The sequence below is a fragment of the Falco biarmicus genome, chromosome 2 (genome assembly GCF_023638135.1).
Source record: "Falco biarmicus isolate bFalBia1 chromosome 2, bFalBia1.pri, whole genome shotgun sequence".
Classification (NCBI taxonomy): Eukaryota; Metazoa; Chordata; class Aves; order Falconiformes; family Falconidae; genus Falco; species Falco biarmicus.
In genome coordinates this window covers 12,080,212-12,100,180 of record NC_079289.1, presented here as the reverse complement: position 1 = coordinate 12,100,180, position 19,969 = coordinate 12,080,212, and the positions used below count along the sequence as shown (strand labels likewise).

General features: G+C 42.9%; 3 protein-coding genes across 6 annotated transcripts in view; 1 reads left to right on the top strand and 2 right to left on the bottom strand.

Moving 5' to 3' along the window:
- CEP295 (centrosomal protein 295) overlaps nucleotides 1–5,162 on the bottom strand; it is a 77,178-nt gene extending 72,016 nt beyond the window's left edge. Inside the window, exons 1-2 of the mRNA XM_056328638.1 lie at nucleotides 5,028–5,162; nucleotides 4,571–4,651 (exon numbers count right to left, since the gene is read on the bottom strand). The gene's annotated coding sequence lies outside the window, so the exon portion shown is untranslated. The remainder of the gene's footprint in view (nucleotides 1–4,570; nucleotides 4,652–5,027) is intronic.
- A 252-nt stretch (nucleotides 5,163–5,414) lies between these two features.
- Nucleotides 5,415–19,969, top strand: part of SMCO4 (single-pass membrane protein with coiled-coil domains 4) — a 28,229-nt gene continuing 13,674 nt past the window's right edge. Inside the window, exon 1 of one of the 4 annotated variants that reach the window (XM_056328654.1) lies at nucleotides 5,415–5,593. The gene's annotated coding sequence lies outside the window, so the exon portion shown is untranslated. Of the gene's footprint in view, nucleotides 5,610–9,789; nucleotides 9,809–17,600; nucleotides 17,650–19,969 lie in introns of those variants that run through there. The other 3 variants (XM_056328655.1, XM_056328653.1, XM_056328656.1) reach the window with 3 other exon arrangements.
- DEUP1 (deuterosome assembly protein 1) overlaps nucleotides 17,656–19,969 on the bottom strand; it is a 66,732-nt gene continuing 64,418 nt past the window's right edge. Inside the window, 2 exon segments of the mRNA XM_056328642.1 lie at nucleotides 17,656–18,893; nucleotides 18,895–19,013. Coding sequence (XP_056184617.1) covers nucleotides 18,753–18,893; nucleotides 18,895–19,013 — 260 coding nt within the window. The 3' untranslated portion in view covers nucleotides 17,656–18,752.

Genomic DNA, 19,969 nt, shown 5'->3' with positions numbered 1-19,969 from the left:
CAGGGATTCACCGTAAGGTCATATAACTGTTAATATATTTATGATGATTGAATGTGAAAATGTTATATGTAGACATCAACTTTCAAAATGGTTGTGATTTAGAGAGCTGCAGGTGTTGCTTTTGTAAATTTCATATAGCTCACTGCCAAAAGAGGAGACAGCAAGAAAAATTATACGCAGATCTACTAAAGCATTTATATCAATAGCCTGTACTGAAGAAAGCTTTGTCAATGCCTGTGACTTATCTTTCCACTTCTGTAAAACATGGTACAGATGTAGCTGTCTAATCTGACTTTTAGTCACAATATTTAGTTACCCAAAAGATAAAGTATAATGTAAAACTATACATTTCTCCTCTTTCAGTCTTTCTCAGCTATGGAACTGTGAGCCTTTGAAAGCAGATGACATACTCAATTATTATCAAATAAAGTTTTTATCTGTCATTTGATCACTTGTGACAGTGAATGAAAAGTAGAAAGACTACACGTGCACTACAGAATTAGCCTGAAAACCATACTAGTTATTGTAGTGTATCCAAAATACAAAATGTAAATTATCTGTCAGAAGTTTCTGAATAATATTTTTATGGTTTCCAGATAAGATCAGCCAAAGTTCTGGTGGTCACATTTTGCAATATCTTGCAGAATATTACACATCATGTCCTGCTGAAAAGGGAACTTTGAAGTCCAAGAGTCCTGCTGTAAACTGGAGTTCTAGGAAAAAAGGATAGTGTCTTTGTGTGTTTCAGTCTTAGCGTCAAATGTTCATAGATCAGAATTTCTCCTTTTGTAAATCAATATAATTTCACTGACTTCAATGGAGCTATGCCAAGTTAGTAGCAGCAGATGAATCCAGTCTTTTGTTTTCTACCACAATTCACATTTTCTTCTAAAGGTTATTTTAGGATCTACACTGAGTAAACCACTATGATTGTGAAACTGTTATCCAAAGTTCAGAAAAAAAATAAAGAGCTCTGCAGGATGCTGACAGTGCAAAACACTTCTTTTACCTTGTCAATATGGACTGGCTTTCTGTTTGAAGAACGTACCTGATTGTTTGTAAAGTCAGAAGAAAGCAGTGTCATAATTTACTCTGACTTTCTGTATATATAGAGGTCATCACAATTTCTGGGCTCAATTCTTGTGTGAACTAGAGCAATTTTTTAAGGAAAGCATCCTGCCACAATTTAGACATGACTAGTATTGAAACTTTTCGAGACAAACTGGATGTATATGACTATCCCTCTTTATTTGCTTGCATGTTTTTAATCTAATTCTTAGTGTGAATATGTTGAGCTTCAACTTTAATCTGGGAGCCTGAAGAGTCTGTTCCTGAAATCTTGTTCCCCACATAGGTACTTCCAGGTCACAGCTGATTCGCTTCTTAAAGCATCTCTCTGACACACGTGTTCTACCACAGTTAGATTGAGCTCCAAAGGTCTCCTCTGCAGAAGAGAAAGCGTACTATAGCCTCTGGGACAGTTCAGTGAGTAACATCTATCATGAAGTCATCTCCAAGAATACAGATTAAGAGCCAGGTGGATTTCTCATTTTTCAGAGACTATCAAACTATGTTCAGACAGTAATAACTAATGGTCGCTTGTGTTCTGAGGTAGCTGCTGAAAGGCATTAGTTATCCATCACCTCAGGTACCATTATTACCAGGACAAAAAATTTCTGGGCCTTATCTTTCAGTACTGAAATTACTCAGAGTTTGTCTTTGACCTCACTGGCAACAACGAAGTCTCATAAGATGGAATTAATTTCACCCTGCTTTAAATGTCTAAATCCGATCTACTTCCTGTGTACTTCTTATAGTCATAAAAGATAAATAGGCACTTCCATGGCACATCCCTCCCATCCCGAAGCTGACAGATGAATGTCACCTAGCTTGAGTGTTTCAGGTAACTGTACGGGAGATGTCCATGTTAAATCTCTCTATTTAACATGACAGAAAGAAGACTGTGATGATGTGATTCAAGGGGAGGTCCCACAAGAGTATGGTATGAACAGAGAACAAGGAAAACAACAGACCAGAGTAAATCTGGGGAAACTGTGGAACGGAAAAGAAATCAAAGGCAGGCAAAGGAGCTCTTGAGAGGTAAAAAGGACATCAGTAAAACCCTGAGGTGGAGCTGCACAGAGGTGGGAAGTATTTGCAGTAGGAGTGCTGTGGCTCTGATACCCTTCGGAGAAAAAGAAGTCCAGAGCTGTCTGTGAGAGTCTATGTAAACCACAAATCCAAAGAGCCTTGGCAAGCAACGTTTGTTTATTATTATCAGGAAATATTTTGCCAGTTGGGAAAAATATTGTCTGGAAGATTTTGCCACTGTAAGTTCTCAAAGAAGGAAAAAATTCTCCAGGGAAAGGTCCTTGTAGCGTATATGTATACACACCCGTACGATTACATTTTGTATTTGAACTTTGTAACTACCCACCACAGTTACTGCACTTCAATTACTATTTACGTGTGATTTTTTTTCCCTTTCTCTCCATACATACACATATGTAAAAACATATGTATATATTAAAAGACTAAGCTGCTACTGTCACAGAAGCAGGATACAACAAAAGGATAAAATACTGAATTTGGTAATAGAACTTCCCATCCTTTTACAGTACCACATAAAAAAAATCTATAAATTCTGAGCAGGTTTAAGGGGTGATTACTGCACACTGATAGCTCAACCCCAAAAGACTTTTTTTCTAGATTAAAACTAAAATAATAAAGATTATAATATAATCCTGGCAGATTTTTACACCTACACCTAAAGGATGCAGGTTTATTAAAGAACACTGCAATGTCTTAAAACGTGAACTGAACCTTTTACTGAGCTGTACTGCAGACTCCACTGCTGCAATCAATACTCCAAACAGCCCTATTTTTCTTGGACAAAAAACATACATATATCTGACATTTGAGGAAGCCAGGTCAATAAATCAATAGCTAAACAAAAATGCACTTAATCATATCTATTCTGGACAGATGCAGATTGGAAAATCCTGCATGGCTCACGTATTGCCTTCTGCTTAAAGCTCAGAAATGAATCTGTTTTTCCTAAATGGCAATGTCCTGTTCCTAGAGCATTGCTGAAGCTAGAGTGATTACAGTAGCAATTAACTGTGTGCCAGCCAGCATTAGACAGTTATATTGCTCAAACTTAAGTTCAGGTATAGTTTGTTGTTAGAGTACTTTAGCATAAACAGGTAACTTAATAACAAACAAATTACATACTTTGTAAATGTGGTTTTGGCCGGAGTAGAGTTAATTTTCTTCATAGTAGTGAATATGGAGCTATGTTTTGGATTCATGCTGAAAACAACGTTGATAATTTAGGGATGTTTTAGTTACTGCTGAGCAGTGCTTACACAGGGTCAAGCCCTTTTCTGCTCTGTACCCCACTCCAGCAGTGGGGAGGCTGGGGTAGCACAGGGAGTTGGGAGGGGACGTGGCCAGGACAGTTGACCCCCACTGACCAAAGGGATGTTCCATACCATATGACTCAGCATATAAAGCTGGGGGAAGAAGAAGGAAGGGGGGACGTGCGGAGCAATAGCATTTGTCTTCCTAAGTCCCTGTTCTATGTGACGGAGCCCAGCTGTCCTGGGGATGGCTGAGCACATGCCTGCCCATGGGAAGCTGGGAATGAATTCCTTGCTTTGTCTTGTTTGTGTGTGCATCTTTTACTTTACCTATGAAACTGTCTTTATCTCAACCCATGAGTTTTCTCACTTTTACTCTTCCAGTTCCCTCTCCCACCCCGCTGTGGGGCGAGTGAGTGAGCGGCTGCATGGGGCTTAGTCACCGTCTGGGGTTAAACCATGACAGTAAGTGTAACAGCTTTACTGGAATACGCAGCAAAGATTCACATATTCGCTTTAACCTTAAATCCTCTGGGCTGCATTTTCTTACCTAGAGTCAGCCCAAGGAGGAACTTAATGTATATACATACTTTACCTCTCCTTAATGGTTTTAAGCGGTGACCATTATAAGACATTTCTCACGGTGTAGCAGGTGATCATTAAACGTACATAATAGCTGTACTAAATGAGTATCGACAGCTCTAATGCCAAAAATTTCTATGTTCAAAGGTACGTTTGTGCACAGAATGGCTGCTATGCTTAAATGTGCTCCTTTACTTGACATTACTTCATAAAGCCCTTTGAGATAACCACAGTGCAAGAGATGTTTTAGAAAAACACAATTTTATTTCTTGTCTGCTTTAGCCCTAAGCGGTTCAGCATTATTTGAACATCAGCAACAGCACTTCTTTACGACTTCAAAGTCAGATTCTAACCTCAAATTGGCAGTGCACCTCGAGATTAAAAATCTGCCTGGCGCTGGAAGAAAAGGATGTTTTCAGCAGAAAGAGGAGCAATAGGAGGTAACAACACGACAGCCTAATATGACTCAATTAGAAGGCATATTAAGGTTACACTAAGGTGCCTGACAGGAATGCTCCTAGAGGAAACGCTTTAAGGGTGAGGAAAAGGACGACACCATTAAGCTTTAGGAAGAGTTTCGTAGCTGTTATTAACCTGGAAGAAGGGTGAGATTCCTCCCAACTGACCTTTTCAGCAAAAACCGTGGTGTCAGGCTCTCTGCAACCATGAAGCCCAGGTAGTATCTTTTATTTTCAACGTACGTAATCCTGAAAAGAAGCAAATGCAAATAGGAGTCTGAGGTCTTTCATTTTTTTACCAGTTACAGCTACTGCCAGTTTAGCAACACGGCGAGAGGGCTCCTCTCGGGAGGGGAGCGTGGTGGTGGAGCCGGCCCGAACCAGGGCCCCGGGGGGCGGCTCAGGTGCTCCGGGGTCCCGCCGGTAACAGCGAGGAGGGCCGGGGGCAGGGGGGTCCCTCGGCACCCCCAGCCCTCCTGCTGTCCCCAGCCGGCCCCCGGCCCTGCAGGATGTGGAGACCCCTCTCCCTTTTCATTTCAGGCCCATTATCGCAGAGTTTGATCAACTCAACAAGCGCTGCCAGCCTGCGGATAGGCAAGAAGGCGACGGCTTGTGGTGATTTCACCTGTTCTGGCGTCCTCCTTGCTCGCTCGCCAATAAACGCCACACTGCGCGGCTGGGAGCAACGCCCCCCGTCAGGGCGCTGCGCTGGGGCCGCCTGCGCGCCCCCTGCGCGGCCGAGGGGCTCCGGGCCGGGTGTCACTCACCCAACTTCGCGGCCACCTGGGGGTTCCCCTCGGGCGGGCGCTGCCGGCCCCCTGCGGACCGCCAGCTGCCGCCGCGGCCGGGCCCCTCAGCCCCCTCAGGGAGCTGCCCGCCGCCAGAGCGGGGCGGGCCGGGTACCCCCGGCGGCGGCAGCGCAGCCGCGGCTGCGGGGGGACCGGGGCGAGGCTCGGGGGCAGCGGGTCCCTCGGCGTGCGGCAGAGGGCGCCCCGCGTTCCGCCAGAGCGGGGCCGGGAGGAGCCTCCGGCGCGGCGCGGCCGGGGAGGGAGCTGCCACGTCCTCTGCGCCGAGCGGCGAGGGAAGGCAGCCCGCGCCGCGGCCCCACGTGTGGCGGAGCGGGGAACTTGCCGGCGGCCGGCTTGGGCTCTGCCCGTCTCCCGCCGCTGCCCGTCCCTGCCCGTCCCTCGGGTGAGCGCAACTCCAAGTAAGGGCTGCGCGGCGGCCCGCTCCCGCCCGCTGTCCCGGGGGAGGCCGGCGGGGCGGCGGGAGCGGGCGGCGGCGGGCTGGAGGCGCGGGGAAGGGGGTGGCGCGGAGCGCGGAGGGGGCGCGGGTCGAGCCCGCGGTAGCCCCGGGGGAGCCGCGGGGCAGCGGGCTCGGCTCCCGGGCGAGCCAACTTCCTGCGGACTTTGGCTCCGAGCGCTCCTTCCCGGGGCACTGGCAGTGCTCCGGCGGCCGGGGCGCCGCGGTGGGAACCGGAAAGTTTTACAAGCCGGTGTGCGGGCCGGCTGCCGCGGCGGAGCGCTGGCAGGCGAGCGTGGCTCGGCAGCGGGCGGGCGGGAGCCGCCGCCGCCGCCTCGGCGCGTGTGGCGAAGGGGGCGGCGGGCGGCTCGGGGCGCCCTCCCGGCGTCTCTCCGTGGGGGGGCCTGGCCCGGCCCGGCTGGCGGGCGGCCCCGGGCCCTGAGGCGCAGCCGGCGGGGGCAGAGACCCGGGCCCCGGCGCCGCGGGCGGGAGCTCAGGTGTGCCACGGCGCGGCGGGGCGGGCGGCGCGCCGCCGGGCCCCCCAGAAGCGCTGCCGGGAGATTCGTGAGGAAAATAACTCTCCCAAAGACTCGCAAAGACTTTGAGGTTTCATGGTTTTGCGCTTCCCGCCCCCCCCCCCCCCCCCCCCCCGATTTCGGTTTCCCAGTCGCGAGTACAATTGTGCTGGGAAACGACCGAGACGTGTGGTTAAGCAGCCTATTGGGGAAAAAATAATCTTAGGAAAGCATTAAAAGGTGACCCAGGAAAAAAAAAAATCAAGATAATCTGCTCTGAATGTAAAAATGTGGCTGTTCTCTCTTTTTTTTGAAAGCGTCGTGCCTTCATTTGTGTGTGTTTTGTCTGTGCAGTGTGCTGACCTGCGTTCGGTCTGTAGTTTCTTGGTTCTTTTTATTGTTCGTTACCTTAAAAAAAAAAATTAAAAATTCTGTTGTGTTTCTAAACCGGTTATGGTTCAAACCTCCTGTTAAAGCAGTAGAGAAAATAGATGTTCTTGTGTTGCAGAGATTTCCATTCCAGGGTACTGGTCCTGCCTGCAATTTGTGTGAGCTTTTTTTATCTGTCCGTGTGGTTCCACTCCGGGCTGAGACCTCCTGAGGTTTCCGTGTTTCAATTTTTAAAATTTGATTGTCGGTTATTTTTAACTTTGTTAAAAATTTCCTCTTTTAAATGAACCAGAAGTCTTGTAGGAATTCCCTGATGCCCAGTTAAAAAAAAAAAAAAAGTGAAATGAGTTTCTCATTAGTACATCTTTAATAACTTTTTGCTCTCCCTCTCTCTCTTAACTGCCTTTTAGTGGTGTATTTATAACATACCGACCTCCTAGATTGAAGTTGAGAAGACAGCTGATTTTAGATAGTTCTCAACCTTTGTAGGTAGAAATTTCACTGATCTTTGTCAGATACATGAACTGCTCCTTGTCACAGCAGTTTTAGCTGCTGTTCTCCCTCATGCTTTGTGGGAAACCTAGAAAGGACATCTCCCAACGGTTTTGGGTGCAGCTGTCAAACACCCCTTACAGCGTGGGAAACTCTGGGAACTGCCTGTTTCTTTAGTGCTTTTTTTCAGCGTGGGCTTGCACAGGTCTCTTACTTCTGCTCCTTGAGGGTGTTGGCAGAGCTGCGGGATGATACAGAAGAGCATGGATGGCACTGGCAGGCTTAGATAAAGACACGTCATTTACAGAGCTGGGCATCTTCAGACGTTGCCAGGGTGGACATCAGAAAGCCCTCCTTCTAGGGAGTCCTTAGCATGCCTAACACCCTTCCAGAATGGGATTGGTGTTCACAGACCGATAGCACTGCTTTGCGTGAGACATACGATATTTAGCAGTGGCCGCATGCCCACACCTCCTCTCTATGGAATACCACCTGAGCTTTGAAGCGACTCCAGAGCATCAGGCTTGGGTGGAAATTGCCCTGTGTGAGGTGTCAGCCCTCGGTCATGCTCCCTAGCTGACCACTGGTTCATTGCTGCTTTTTTGGAGGGGTGTGTCTAACAGTGAGAGAGTGGACTGTATGCTCACTGGTCACTGTTCTATGCTATATATATATCACCATATGCTAGCAAAATAATCTCAGTGGCTTTTTTTTTTTAAAAAAGGTAATTGTGGTTTTCCATGCATTAATTAGACAGTGATAGCTTTTGCAGATAGCTTTTAGACAGATAGCTTTTGCATATATGTAAGATATACACACCGATTAGGTGATACGAGCTGGCTTATGGAACGGTAGACGGGCTATACACTAAATCTTGTGGCCATGGCACTTAATGTGTAACGTAATGAATGCAGTTTCCCTGTTTGTTTTTGGTTCAAGTTTTCCTCCTTCAGTATCTTTCTCCCTTGCCTGTTACTTCGAAGCCCAGCAGGGCTTGTCCCGATGGTGTGTGCACTACCAAGAAGCAGTGGTGTAGAGGAGCTGAAAGAATTTCCCCGTGCCACAGGAGACCTGCCCTGATTCAGCAGGTAGCACTGCTGTCATGGGGACTGCACTCAAGAGAGAGGTACATTGATCTTTTACAGTGATGTCAGGCTTTGAGGGAACTGAGCACTAATTCTTTCTGCTGAATTGGGCTGGTTTTTGCTTTTACTGTTACAGCTGTGACCCAGCTACTCCCAAAGCCCTTTGAGAATGGATCTAGCATCTCTTTTTGGTCCATGTGTTCCAGAATACAATTATCTCTGTCTCTGTACTAGTCTCTCCGTCATGCACCGCAAGAAGCGTCTATGGGTGGATTAATGTCCATGATGTCCAAAAGTGATTTGTGTTGCATGCCAATCTCAATTTCTGGTTTTTGACTAATTATGGAAATCCTGTCATTCTTGGAGAAAAGTCCCGCAAAGAGATCTTGGCTGTTGTCTTCTCTGGAAATATCCGCTAAGGCTGATTGCTGTAGTGTGCCACCAGAGCAACGGCAGCACTGCTCTGTAAGACCACAAGTTCTGTAGCCAGGTGGCCTTTTTTTTCACAAGGTAAGAGATCTGAGGGGTCTTCATGATTGTGCTGTTCTGTGTTGCTCCTGTTTTGTTTTGTGTTTTTAATTACTGCAGTGTCAGCTTTCCAGTAAGTGCTCTGTAAAGCTGAGAAGTTACCTTCCTTTCTGCCCATTATGGGAAAGAGTTACGTTGACAGATGTGGGCTCTGTGAGGATTTGCTGAGCTCTTAATCCTGTTTGTGGCTAATAGGCCATGCTAATGTGGAAGAGCATCTCTTTCAGTATATAAAGGTCTTAACTGCTTGCTACCTTAGGGAAATGTGCTATTAAAATGCTTTAATTGTCTTAGCAGTAGTGGTAGGGCATGAGGTTGTGGATGTAAAACTCTACCTCCTGCCACTTGTTTTTTTTTTTTGAGAGAGATGTTACTGTTAAAGACAAACCCTAAAGTAATTGCTGTGGACAATACAGGAAGTAGACTTTGTGTGTTGAAGGTGGCATACAGCCAGAGATCAGAGATTTGTGAGCCCATTAGGCACCCATGTAACTTGAGGGGATGAGAATGTGTGATAATATTCTTTTTCTTGTCTTTCATCCTACTCCATCCTGCTTCGTTTGATTTCTTCTACACCATTTTTAGTTGCAAAGTAGTCACATTCTCTCTTTAAAATGCGAGCTCTGTGCTTTTAGATGTCAATGTGCCTGGAAGTTTCTGTCCACTTTTGTCATTAGAAGTCTTGTAGAATTTCTTGAAGCATATGGCATGCCCTAATCAAATTATTTGGTATTAAAGTTCTGGAAGTATAAGCATGATTTTGAGTGTATTAGCAACTTGGCAGAGACATTTCTGTCTAGTCTGTCAGTATGCTGGTCAAAACTTACTCTAAGTAAGTAGTGTGCCATGATAGGACTTTCCCTTGCAGTTTCATGTGAGTGTAGAAAACGCTGCTTTCCACCCTGTATAATTAATGTATGCTATTTAAGCAGCTACTTTGTTGAAGATGAGGGCTATATTCTTGGGATCAAAGGAGTTACATTGTGTAGTTTGCCGGTGAGATTCTAAAAAGCTTCAGATCAAAGTTCATGTTTGCTAATAAGAATATTGAAGGCATGTGCAAGATAGGGACCTTAGTTCCATGTTAACAAAGTGTTTATTGGGGGATGTTAATCAAACCAGAATGGGCTGGGTTTGTAGATGGAAGACAGAGGGTAAGTGAATTGTGACATTGACGCAGTATGCAAGACACTTGATTTTTAGGTTTCTCTTGAGCAGAGGTTGCTAACGTTGCCGAAATACTTGTATTTCCCCCTTTATATCAAGTACTGTCTGTAACAGCTGCAAGGGAAGGCTGCTTCTGTGATCATGATGTATTCTTTCTGTAATTGGCTTATAAAAATTAGACGCAATAATAGGGAACCTCAGTGAAAGTGTCAGTTTTGAGGAATTCTTTTTTTTCCTTATACATGTGGTAACAGTCATGCTGGGCTTTTCTCAGGCCTTTGCAGGTGCCTGGGGACTTCCTGAGGTAAAGGGACTTAGAAGAGGAGCCTGCCTGCCTGCAGGGTGGGTGGATTCTGGCCCACTCGGGTGGGTATTGACTTTCTGCATTATGGCCCAAGGTCGGAGGAGACGAGTGTACCAGGTTTTGTGAAACGGCCAGATGTGGCGGTAGCAGGAATGCTGAAACTCATTATAGGACTTAGCAATGCCTGTGAACCAGGCTAGAATGTGAGCTCGTGACTGGTGCCTTAAGCCTTAGTGCCAGCTAGCCTCTTATCTGCTCCCTTTCATGATTTTTATTTTATCTTGTTTGGATTGCACATGTTTTCCATTAGGCTTTTTCTAATGATCCTTTTCTTTGCACTATAGTTATCTGTATTTTTCTTTCCTTTTTACCCCCAGCTGTTCTTTTTGAGTTTGTCTGATACTTATTTTTTTTTTATTATTGCTTATTTAGATTTTTCTTCTTTGGTGCCCCCCCACGTTGTTTACATTTGGTGTTTTATTCATCTTCTTATATTTTTCCTCTTTTAACTTTTACCCTTGGAGGAACCAGTTTTACTCTTGGAGACCAGCCCTTTCTTATTGATTGCCAGCTGCTTTTATTGAAACTAATTTGCATTCTCTGCTCTTATTGTGCTAGACAGAGGACTAGTGATTTTGAGTAAAGCTCTTTCCCCAAAGGCTTTACTCAGAAATTGTCTCTGTATTTCACAAGAAGAGTGGAAAATAAAGAGCAGCATCAGCGCAAAAGCTGCTTCTGCCTAAACCAATGTGTTTGTGTCTTTGTCACATGAAGAGTAGAAATGCGGCCTGCCCTGCTGCAGGCACAAATGACTTCTCCAAGCTGAAATGAGCTGGTGCAGTGAAGGGAGTGCAGAATGATGTGGCCTTGTATTTACTTATGTGGGCACCCCTTAGACTCTGGCAGTAACACACCCAATCCATTTTGATTGGAATTGTGTATTGCCTTGGTACTTTTGTTTACAAGCACTTCTGTAGCTGTGGTTTTCCGTTTTTTGGGTGTTTTGTGGCCATAGGCAGCTCTAAAAAATTTATTAAGAGTAAAGATGTACTACGCTTAAAGAGTTGAAGAGCTGTGGCTTTGTGATGGCAAACTTGGAAAAAAAATTGGAGCAGATGCCGGGGGGGGGGGGCTTTAATGTTTGAAGTACTGTCTGCCTTCACATATGCTGTTCGATAAGGGTCTTTAATAAGGCTCCTTGAGCTCTATAATTGCTAAACATAAAAACCCCCTTGTGTTCAGGCCATGCTGATTTTGGGCTTTGTATCATGCTAGAGGTATGGATAAGTTATGATTTGGATGTACCAAACCTCAGGGTGTATATCCATCTCCTTCTCAGGCTTCTCAGACTGCTTTCTGTTTATAAATTGGTCTCACTGCTTTTTCACAGTTTGGTGTTGTTTGATACCTTGGCTTTGTTTGTATATTTGGAAAGGAGTTCTCTGACCATGGTGCAGTGTTTAGTATCAGGTCTGGAGAGGAGGTGTGTATAAATCTGTTATTAAAACTCACTGCTTTGCCTCAATGCGTTTGTTCCTAGCATAGCTGCTTACTGGTAGTTTGATGTCAATAGTGTCTTACATTTTATATAGCATCATTGCATCGTGAAAGATCTTGTGCTTGACTTTGACACACAACTAGAAGGATGACAAAAAACAAAAAAAAAGGAATAGTTTAGGTGAAGCTGCAGAATACGGCTTTTAGCTGTAAAAGTGCACCCTCAAACATAGCTTAGGTACATGGCTGTCATGATACAAATAAGATTCAAGATCCCAGAGCCTTTTATTAGGCCTTTCTGGTGCCAGCATAAAAGGCGGCTCTGAGCCTGCATGCACCCATGCCACAAAAAGGTTCAAGGAATTCACCTGTAGTTGGTGGTTTTTGCAGAGTTAAGTCTGTTAGAAACCAGTACACCTGCTGTGCTGTGTCTTGCCACCACCCCCACCATCACAGTGCAGCCCACTTTGGATGGGAGAGCATACAGTTAAACTCCAGCATCATTGGGGACAGAAACTAAAGGATAAACATCCGTCCTAAGTGGCTTGAAGGGTTTAGGTGGCGATACAGCATAGCATCAGAAAAACACCAGTTTACTGAATTGATAACTGTTTAAAGGAGTGGTTTGTAGTTGTGCTATTATGATCTATGAAGTATGTTTGAAGGCTTGGAGACTTTGGAGTTACTTGTGATGAAGGACTTTAGCATGGAGGAAAGGGTTGCGGGTCAACTTCTTTGCCTAAATGTTTGGTTTTGATACTGTTATTCAGAAGTCTTGATGCTGAATTAAGATGATTTCAGTCTGCAGAGCAAGCCTTAGCCAGTTTCCCTCCATTGTTCAAATCTTTCCCATAGTGGTGAGAGAAATACTTAACAGCATAGGAAACGGTGTCTGTACAAGTAGGATTTGCTCTGAAGTGTGATTGCCTGAACTGTTTCTAAGTCTTTTATGTTTCTAGAAGTTGAAGCGGATTGATTTCTTTCTGTTGGTATATTATTTAGCATGTTAACTCACTGTACAGTGATCTCCAGGAAACAGGCTGGTTTTTTTTTTTTTTTTAAATGACATTATAAATTGGGGAAGAGAAAGGGAAATATTTGTATACAATCATTTAATTGTTTATTCCATGTCTTCCAGCTACAGCACTGCCTTCCTGAGTGGGAGAAAGTGAGACCTTTCTGTTCTGTGTCCAAACAGAACAAAATGCGGAAATTAATGGTAGAAGTAGGCATGAGAATCCTTTTGCATTTTCAAATCCTTGCCTTTGTTAAATAACGGGATAAGTTATTACTATTGAGCATGATGATTTTTTTAAAAAGGAAAGTTACTAAATTTAGTGTGTACTTAAGGGGGAGCAAGAGGAGATTCAAACACCCTAAAAAACCTCTAGGAGTAAAACTTTGGAGCAAATTTAGTAAGAAGCAGAAATATTCAAGTTGGTCTGTATGTCTTAACATTGATCTCTTCCTGGACTAATTATGCCCCTTGTAACACAGATGGGGTGGAGCTATAGAATGCCTTGCAGACTGACCTACACGCCTCTGGCCACGCTCTCAATTAAGACAGGAGTTGGATCTTCTCTGTAAGCCTTCTAGCTTTGTTATTGCAGTGCTGGGCTCAATTTAAAATGCAGTGCTGAGAGACTGGCCTTTTTTAGCTTAGGCACAGCACCAGTCTAATCATCACAGCTTTGGAACTGGAGCTGGTTTGCATCTTGTCTCTGAACAGAAGTGAGGTAGATTGGGTCTGCTTGTGGTATACACCACCCCATCATGCCCCATGACTAGTTCTGGTAAATCAAAGCTGTTTTTCATGTTCCTTTCCTCATCCTCTGTATGTGTTCCTGAGATGCCCAGCTTCCAGTGGGAGGTTTGTCACAGCTATCCTTTGTGACTTTGAAAAACTTCAGTGGGGCTTTGGGAGGAATGGTGGTGTTATTTGGGGTGGTTTGGGTTTTTTTGTGGTGGTGGTGTTATTTGGTTTGGGGTTTTTGGAAGAAGGTACCTGTGCACTTGATGCTTAAACTTTTAATATCTGGATGTGTTTTCTTGATAAAGATTAGTTTTCCAGTGCTTCTCACAATGCTAAAAAGAACCCACTGGCCCCTGAAGCTTTTCTGCTTAATGCACTTCCTTGACCTTTTCAACCACATTGTGCTTTTGCAAGGCTATTAACCTGGATATTTTACATATCCCATGTTGCTGAACTAAATGACGGTTTTGGGGTTTTGAGAGGTACAAGCTTTGATGATAAATGCACATTTTTTCCCTGTGTAACTTCATCTTTATAGTCTGTGCTTGGCACTCCTGAAGGAGAAATTCAGTGCGAAGAGAGAGATCTTCTGACAGTTTCGGCGTTAGAAACCTTAGAAGTTCAGGAGAGGAAGAATTAAAGGAAAAAGTTGCTGTGTGCAGAGCCTGAAGAATTAACATTAGTCCCTTTTTCATACACTGTAAGCAAAGAGGTGACTGGAGGAAGAAATCTTTCCCATGGTACTAGCAGAGAAGCAGAGACAGTTTGAGAGCCAGCTAAGGCCCCACAGGCAGCAGAAGCCTATTACACTGCAGGAACTTTCTGAGCTGTGATCATTGTTCTAAAACACGGTTTAAGAAACAGTCAACAAAACATGTTTTCCAGGGCTTGAAAAGACTTCCAGTTGGTGATTCTTCTTCATCTGTAAGCTTCAAAAGTATTTGATACTTCTGAATTGCATTATATGGGGATTATTTTTAAGCTTAACCATATTTTAATCAAAAAGAGGCATCGTGGCAGGGTAGTCCACATTTCAGGTTTGCTGAACAATGAAAACTATCTGGATAAACAACTGAAAACTTTGTTATATGGTGTTTATTTGCTGGTGTCTTTTGTACCAAATTGTAATTGTTGATTTTTATTTTTGTGTGTGTGAAGTGAATGGGTATTATTTTTTTCTGAATATTTTCATTCTGTGAATGTTTTTATTCGTTGTGTGAAAATAATATGCTGTGTTACTAAAAATACAGACAATTTAGGTTGTAGGCATATATTGTGATGTCATTGTTTTTTTTCCTTTACAGTAGCTGCTTGAAGGTTTGTTAAGCTTGAGAAGGGATATAGTTGCTTTCCAAAATAAGTACTATTCATGAAAGTTTATTTCAAGTTACCTACAGGAGAGTGAACGTGCAAGGAGGGAGTATAAAATGTTTTCTTTGGAACATACCTTTGCTAAGTATATTTTTTAAGGTTGCTAATCTGTTTCCTGCCTAGGAAACCAAGGAAGTCAAAGAGAGAAGGAGATTATGGACAGATCTGTTACTTCATTGTGGCTTTTCTATCACTTCCATCTCCTACGCAGTTACAAGCTCTGCAGGAAAGGGATATGCAACTTCAGTTGAAAACTTTCAGGTTTCCTGTTTCTCTGAGCAAGCTAGTTTCTGGCTGAGCCAGTTAACTTTTACTGCTGGGCCATCTCTCTGTATTTTCCCTTGTCCTGGAAAATTTGTGGTCTCCGCTGTTCTGACCACCCTGGATAATTGGAGAACCCTTCCCTCTAGACTCACAATACCAGCAGTGTAGCAGCATCAGCTATGTGCAAGTCCCTTTGAATTCTCCTGTCAGTTGTATTTCTTGTGAATAAAGTGTTGCTGTTACAGAATTCCAGGGAGCCCTGAATATAAACGTATCAATTATGTGTCAACACAAACAGCATCTGTCGTTGAAATTGGGTATCATTTATTTGGCATCAGCATAGCAAAGATCTGGCTGACAGCCAGAGTAAAATATTTCAGCAGAAACTGCTGCAACAGGAGCCATCTCTGAAGTAATTCTCTGAAATTCAGGTGCTCTAACATCAGCTTCTAATAAATTCCTGACTTTAGGGACCTTAAGCAAAAAGGCTTTCAGCTTCCACATTTTTGTCTGCTTTTATTTCTTTTTAATGTCCAAATTTTTTTTTGTTGTTCCTGCTCTCTGAAGAGATACATACAAGGTTCTGGGATGTATATATCCTGTGATTTAATATCCTTTTTCGGTTTTATATTTCATATTACAACACTTGTTTACGTAAAAATTCCAAATGAATGCAATCAGTGATGGATTCTTTGGGGAAACTTTGCTTAACTGTGAAAGAGGCAAGGTTTTCAAAATAGCAGAATAAGAAATTATATCCCCTTTCTCATAAAATATATGTAGGTTTTTGGTTCATTTTTTGATACGTTTAATCTTTTTTTCCCTTCTGATTAACTTAGTCTCTCTAATCTTCCTCACTTAGGCCTTATCTAGGTAAGTTTCACATTTCCAGAGTAATTTCAGAAAGTTAGGAGACCTTGAGTCCATATGACGCTCCATTTGTCACGGGCATAATTGCCATGGTTCAGTAAATATTTTAGAGTACATGTGGGCAATCGGAAGCTCAGATCACTTTGCTTTTATGAATGATCCTTATCATACTTGAAGGAGATAAAGAAGCAACTCTTCTGTTTAATGGTATAGCTTGTCATAGTCAGCTGGTTGATTCCAATACCTTTTTAAAAATTAAAATGGGAAGATCAGAGTTGAAAAGCAGCAAGATCTGGGGTCATGTAACATATCCAAGTGTTTACCGTGTCCGTTCACTGACTAGACTCTGAACAGTCCCCATCATTTCATCAAATTAAAGTTTTTCACTTGTGCGGTAAAGAAACTTCTTTCTAGGAGAGTGTTAAGAACAATACAGAGGTAAAAGTAGTTGGGAGAAAATATGCATTGGATTTTCAGTGCTGGGAGAAAAGCTTGTAGAATAAGATGAATTGTGGGTTTTTTAAGGGGTTTGGTTTTTTTGGTGTTTTTTGTTTTGTTGTTGTTTTTTTTTGTTTTGTGTTGTTTTCCCCTGAGGTTTGAAGTCCTGTGAAGTTCAGTTTCTCAGAGGGGAGAGAACAGTGAAAGGGAGGGAAGTCTGTCATATTGTTTGCATTTTAAATGGGTTGCTTTCTGTTTGGGTAGAAAAGAAATAGTAAATTTGGATTAACCCTTGACTTCATACTCTCAAATCACAAATTTAGAGTTAAGTAATGAAACCTCTTTAGGAAAGCAAATGCTACCTTTACCAAGCTCAGTATAGTCAAGAGGTCAGCTTTGTTGCTGCTCTGGCATAGCTTGAATTTAATGATTAACCTCATAGTGACTGTTCGTGTAACTTCTGGCTTTCTGTCCGGTATTTTATATAAGCATAAGCCAAGATGGTAACAGAATGCTGTAGTAGAGTGTATGTGCTATTTGGGGAAAAATCTCTTTCCAAATCCTATATGCAGTATGCATCAGCCCCAGTGAAACCAAGAGAAGCCCGTTAAGGAATCCGATTAGCTGTCTGCTCTCTAGATGAGTTAAAATCTCTGTCCAGTGTGGTAATCAGTGATGTCTAACTGGTAGCTTATCTGGTAATAGTGCTGTCGCCTTTTATACAGGTGCCTTCTCTTGCAGTTCTGCCAGGCAAGTGTATTCATTTCAGCCACGTATACCATTGAGCGTTGAAGTGATAGCCTGTAATAAATTTTAAAATCCTCTTCAGTGCTGAACCTGGCACTGTCTTGTTCTGTTGTGTCGCCCTTCCATTCAGCAGATTTCCTTGTGAGATCTTGAAGTGTCATGTAAGCAGTACGTACAAGAGGAGGGAGAGTACGCTTCGTGTGAAAGCAGCACTGAAAAGTGCAGCATTAGGTTCAAAGCGAAGTATTGTCAGGTGCTAGTCAGTGTGCCTGCTCCAGCAGTAATCATCTCTGTAATTTTCTGCAGGTTAAAAAAAAAAAAAAAATTATATAATTTTGGGAAGTAAATACGGAAAAGCTTTCAAAAGTAGCTTTAGTTAATGTAATAGCCTGTAAAGTCTGAATTTTTCTTGTTAAAATGGGGAATGTGAGGAAAAGCAATTCTAATGCCAGCAGGTTTTGACGTATTTGTCTCCATAAAATATGGATCTGCTATCCGTTCCATATCCATAGATGTTCATGTCCATGGAGAGGCCTGGATGAAATCTGTGGAGCACTGTAGCAGCAACTGAGGCAAGTTGCCAGGTGAGAACTGAACTTCTCAGCAGCTCTTGCCACATGTACGCAGTCCTGTATCTTTTGAAGGGGTCTTCGGTTGGTGGTTGTTGCTTCCCATTAGTGTGTGTTCATCTTCCATCTTTCCTTTCACTTGAAGGAGGTGAATTTTGACCGCAGCTGTCCTAATGGTTGGGGTTTTTTAATGCTGTACACTTACTGCTCTTGGGTTCCATCATGTTACTGTGATCTTAATTAGTGCTTTCCACCTTTTTTTTTTGTATTTCATTCTAAACTTACTATTCTGAAATATATTAATAGTGTGTCAATAGAGGTTTATGAACAACTTTGACCTGTTGCTAGCACCCCTAGTTGATTGATACTTTACTGTGCCCTCAAGAAAAATAAGATGGTACATGTGGTACAGTACGGTAGATAAAAGGCTGTGCTTCTCCCTTCCCCTCTTCAAAAATCTCCTTTGTGATTTTAGTTCTAGTTTCAAGGCTCAGTTCATTCCTGGGAAAAAAAAATCTCACTTCTCTGTTGGACAGAGGGGTAAGCAATGGTTGATGGCCTGTATCATAGGAGAAGTAGATCTAGATATCTTCTGATATCTCTAGCCCTTTGTAGGAAAAAGATGGTTCTCGGAGTCCTGTGGAGGTCATGTGTCCTGTCCTTGTCTCCAAATGCACAGAATGTGCTTGTTGATTCTCTTGATTTTTGGAGAGCCCATGGTCTACAGTGCATTACACTTGGCTTGATGCAGAACATTTAGGTTCTGGGCATGTTAGCAAGAAGCTCTGTTAAACCACTGCCTGGTTTTCTGTACAGATATTTGGTTTATTTGCCTCTCTGTTGAACTTCCATCCCTTTTCTTAGTCATCCCTCTTCCTCCCAATTCAAATTATTGCCAGTTTTTGAGGAAAATAACATTTTCCTTTTCCTTTACATTTGCATCAGAAATTCAAAGGACGGAATGCCCCTTCACCACTCTTAGGAGTGAAGTGCTATTTTATAGTACCTTCAGATTAAATATTTGGGTTGCTGAATCTACTTCTGGCACCAGAGCTCTTGTATTGAGGAAAAGCCCATTTGGAGCAGTGTTTGCAAACCCGTTTCAGTACATCTTGCTATTACCAAGTTGTTACTGCAACCTTGTATAAGTCAGTCTCCATCCACTTAACTCCAGGACAACTTTGATGATTAATATTTATATAAAAGCTTTCATGTTTCCACAGTGAAACTGTCTCACTCTCAAAAGGAAAGGTGGCTTTTTCCCTGTTGACTCAGTGCAAAAAATCTTGCAAGGGCTTTCAGCAGCACTGCATCTGAGACAGGCATCAGCAGAAAAACTAGGGTCATCTGTAATCTGGTATTTCATTTTGTGAAATTGCCTACTCTGAGAGAAATAAAACATTTACATGTATATTAACCAGTGTTTGCCAGCTCTTGGAATAAAGCCAGTTCTCCCAGGGCCAAACAAATGCTCTGAGTGAATGAGTAATAATCTGCTATTGTCACTCCTAATTTATGGATGGGTAGATAGAGCAATGTTTGCCATTTTTAAGTTGTCCTGTTGGCTTGAAAGACTAAAAATCATGATTAGCTATTGGCTTGGAGTATGTATAGCATGTCTGTTTATAGCTGATTTACTCAATATAGTAAGTTGCTACCGCAGAAGTTCAAGACCTCCCCACATGATAAAAAGTAATTGTGGAAGAGGATGAGAACACATGAAGGTTGCAGATGTTTTGGGGCAATAATTTGGAAGCTGCAGCCAGAGGCTGAAAAAGGTATATGGCTCTTTCTTAAATGACATGCAAGGTCCCTGTGCCTCATTTATTTTTTGAGGAAGTCAGTCATCAACTCTCTCATGCTAGTACAAAGTTAAAAATGTGTGGATTCTGGAGATAATGGCTGTATTGAACTTTTGTTGTTGATAAGAGGAGGGCATAATACTGAGTAACTTACAGTGATGTTTTTCTGTGTTGCTGAGCCTTTTCATTTGTTTAATTTTTCAACAAACGCAGTTAAAAACAGTTTTGAAAACTTCTATGCAGTTATGAGCATGCTTGTGAAGTTAATAACAGTCTTGGCAAGACTGGGATGAATAAAAACAGCAGCAAGACTTTCTTCTCTTGGGAAAGATGTGTGCTTTTAATGGGAGCACTTAAAATCCTACCCCTGTAAAGCCCATGTTAAATACTGCAGAGAGGCAAATAGCACAGCATTGCTCTGGAGTAGGAGTCTGAGACATCAAGAATCAGCCTTGAGATGCAATTGTCCTCAGAATGTCCTGTGGAGTCTTTATGAGATCTCCTGGCTGGTTGTGGAGGAGTGTGCTATACCA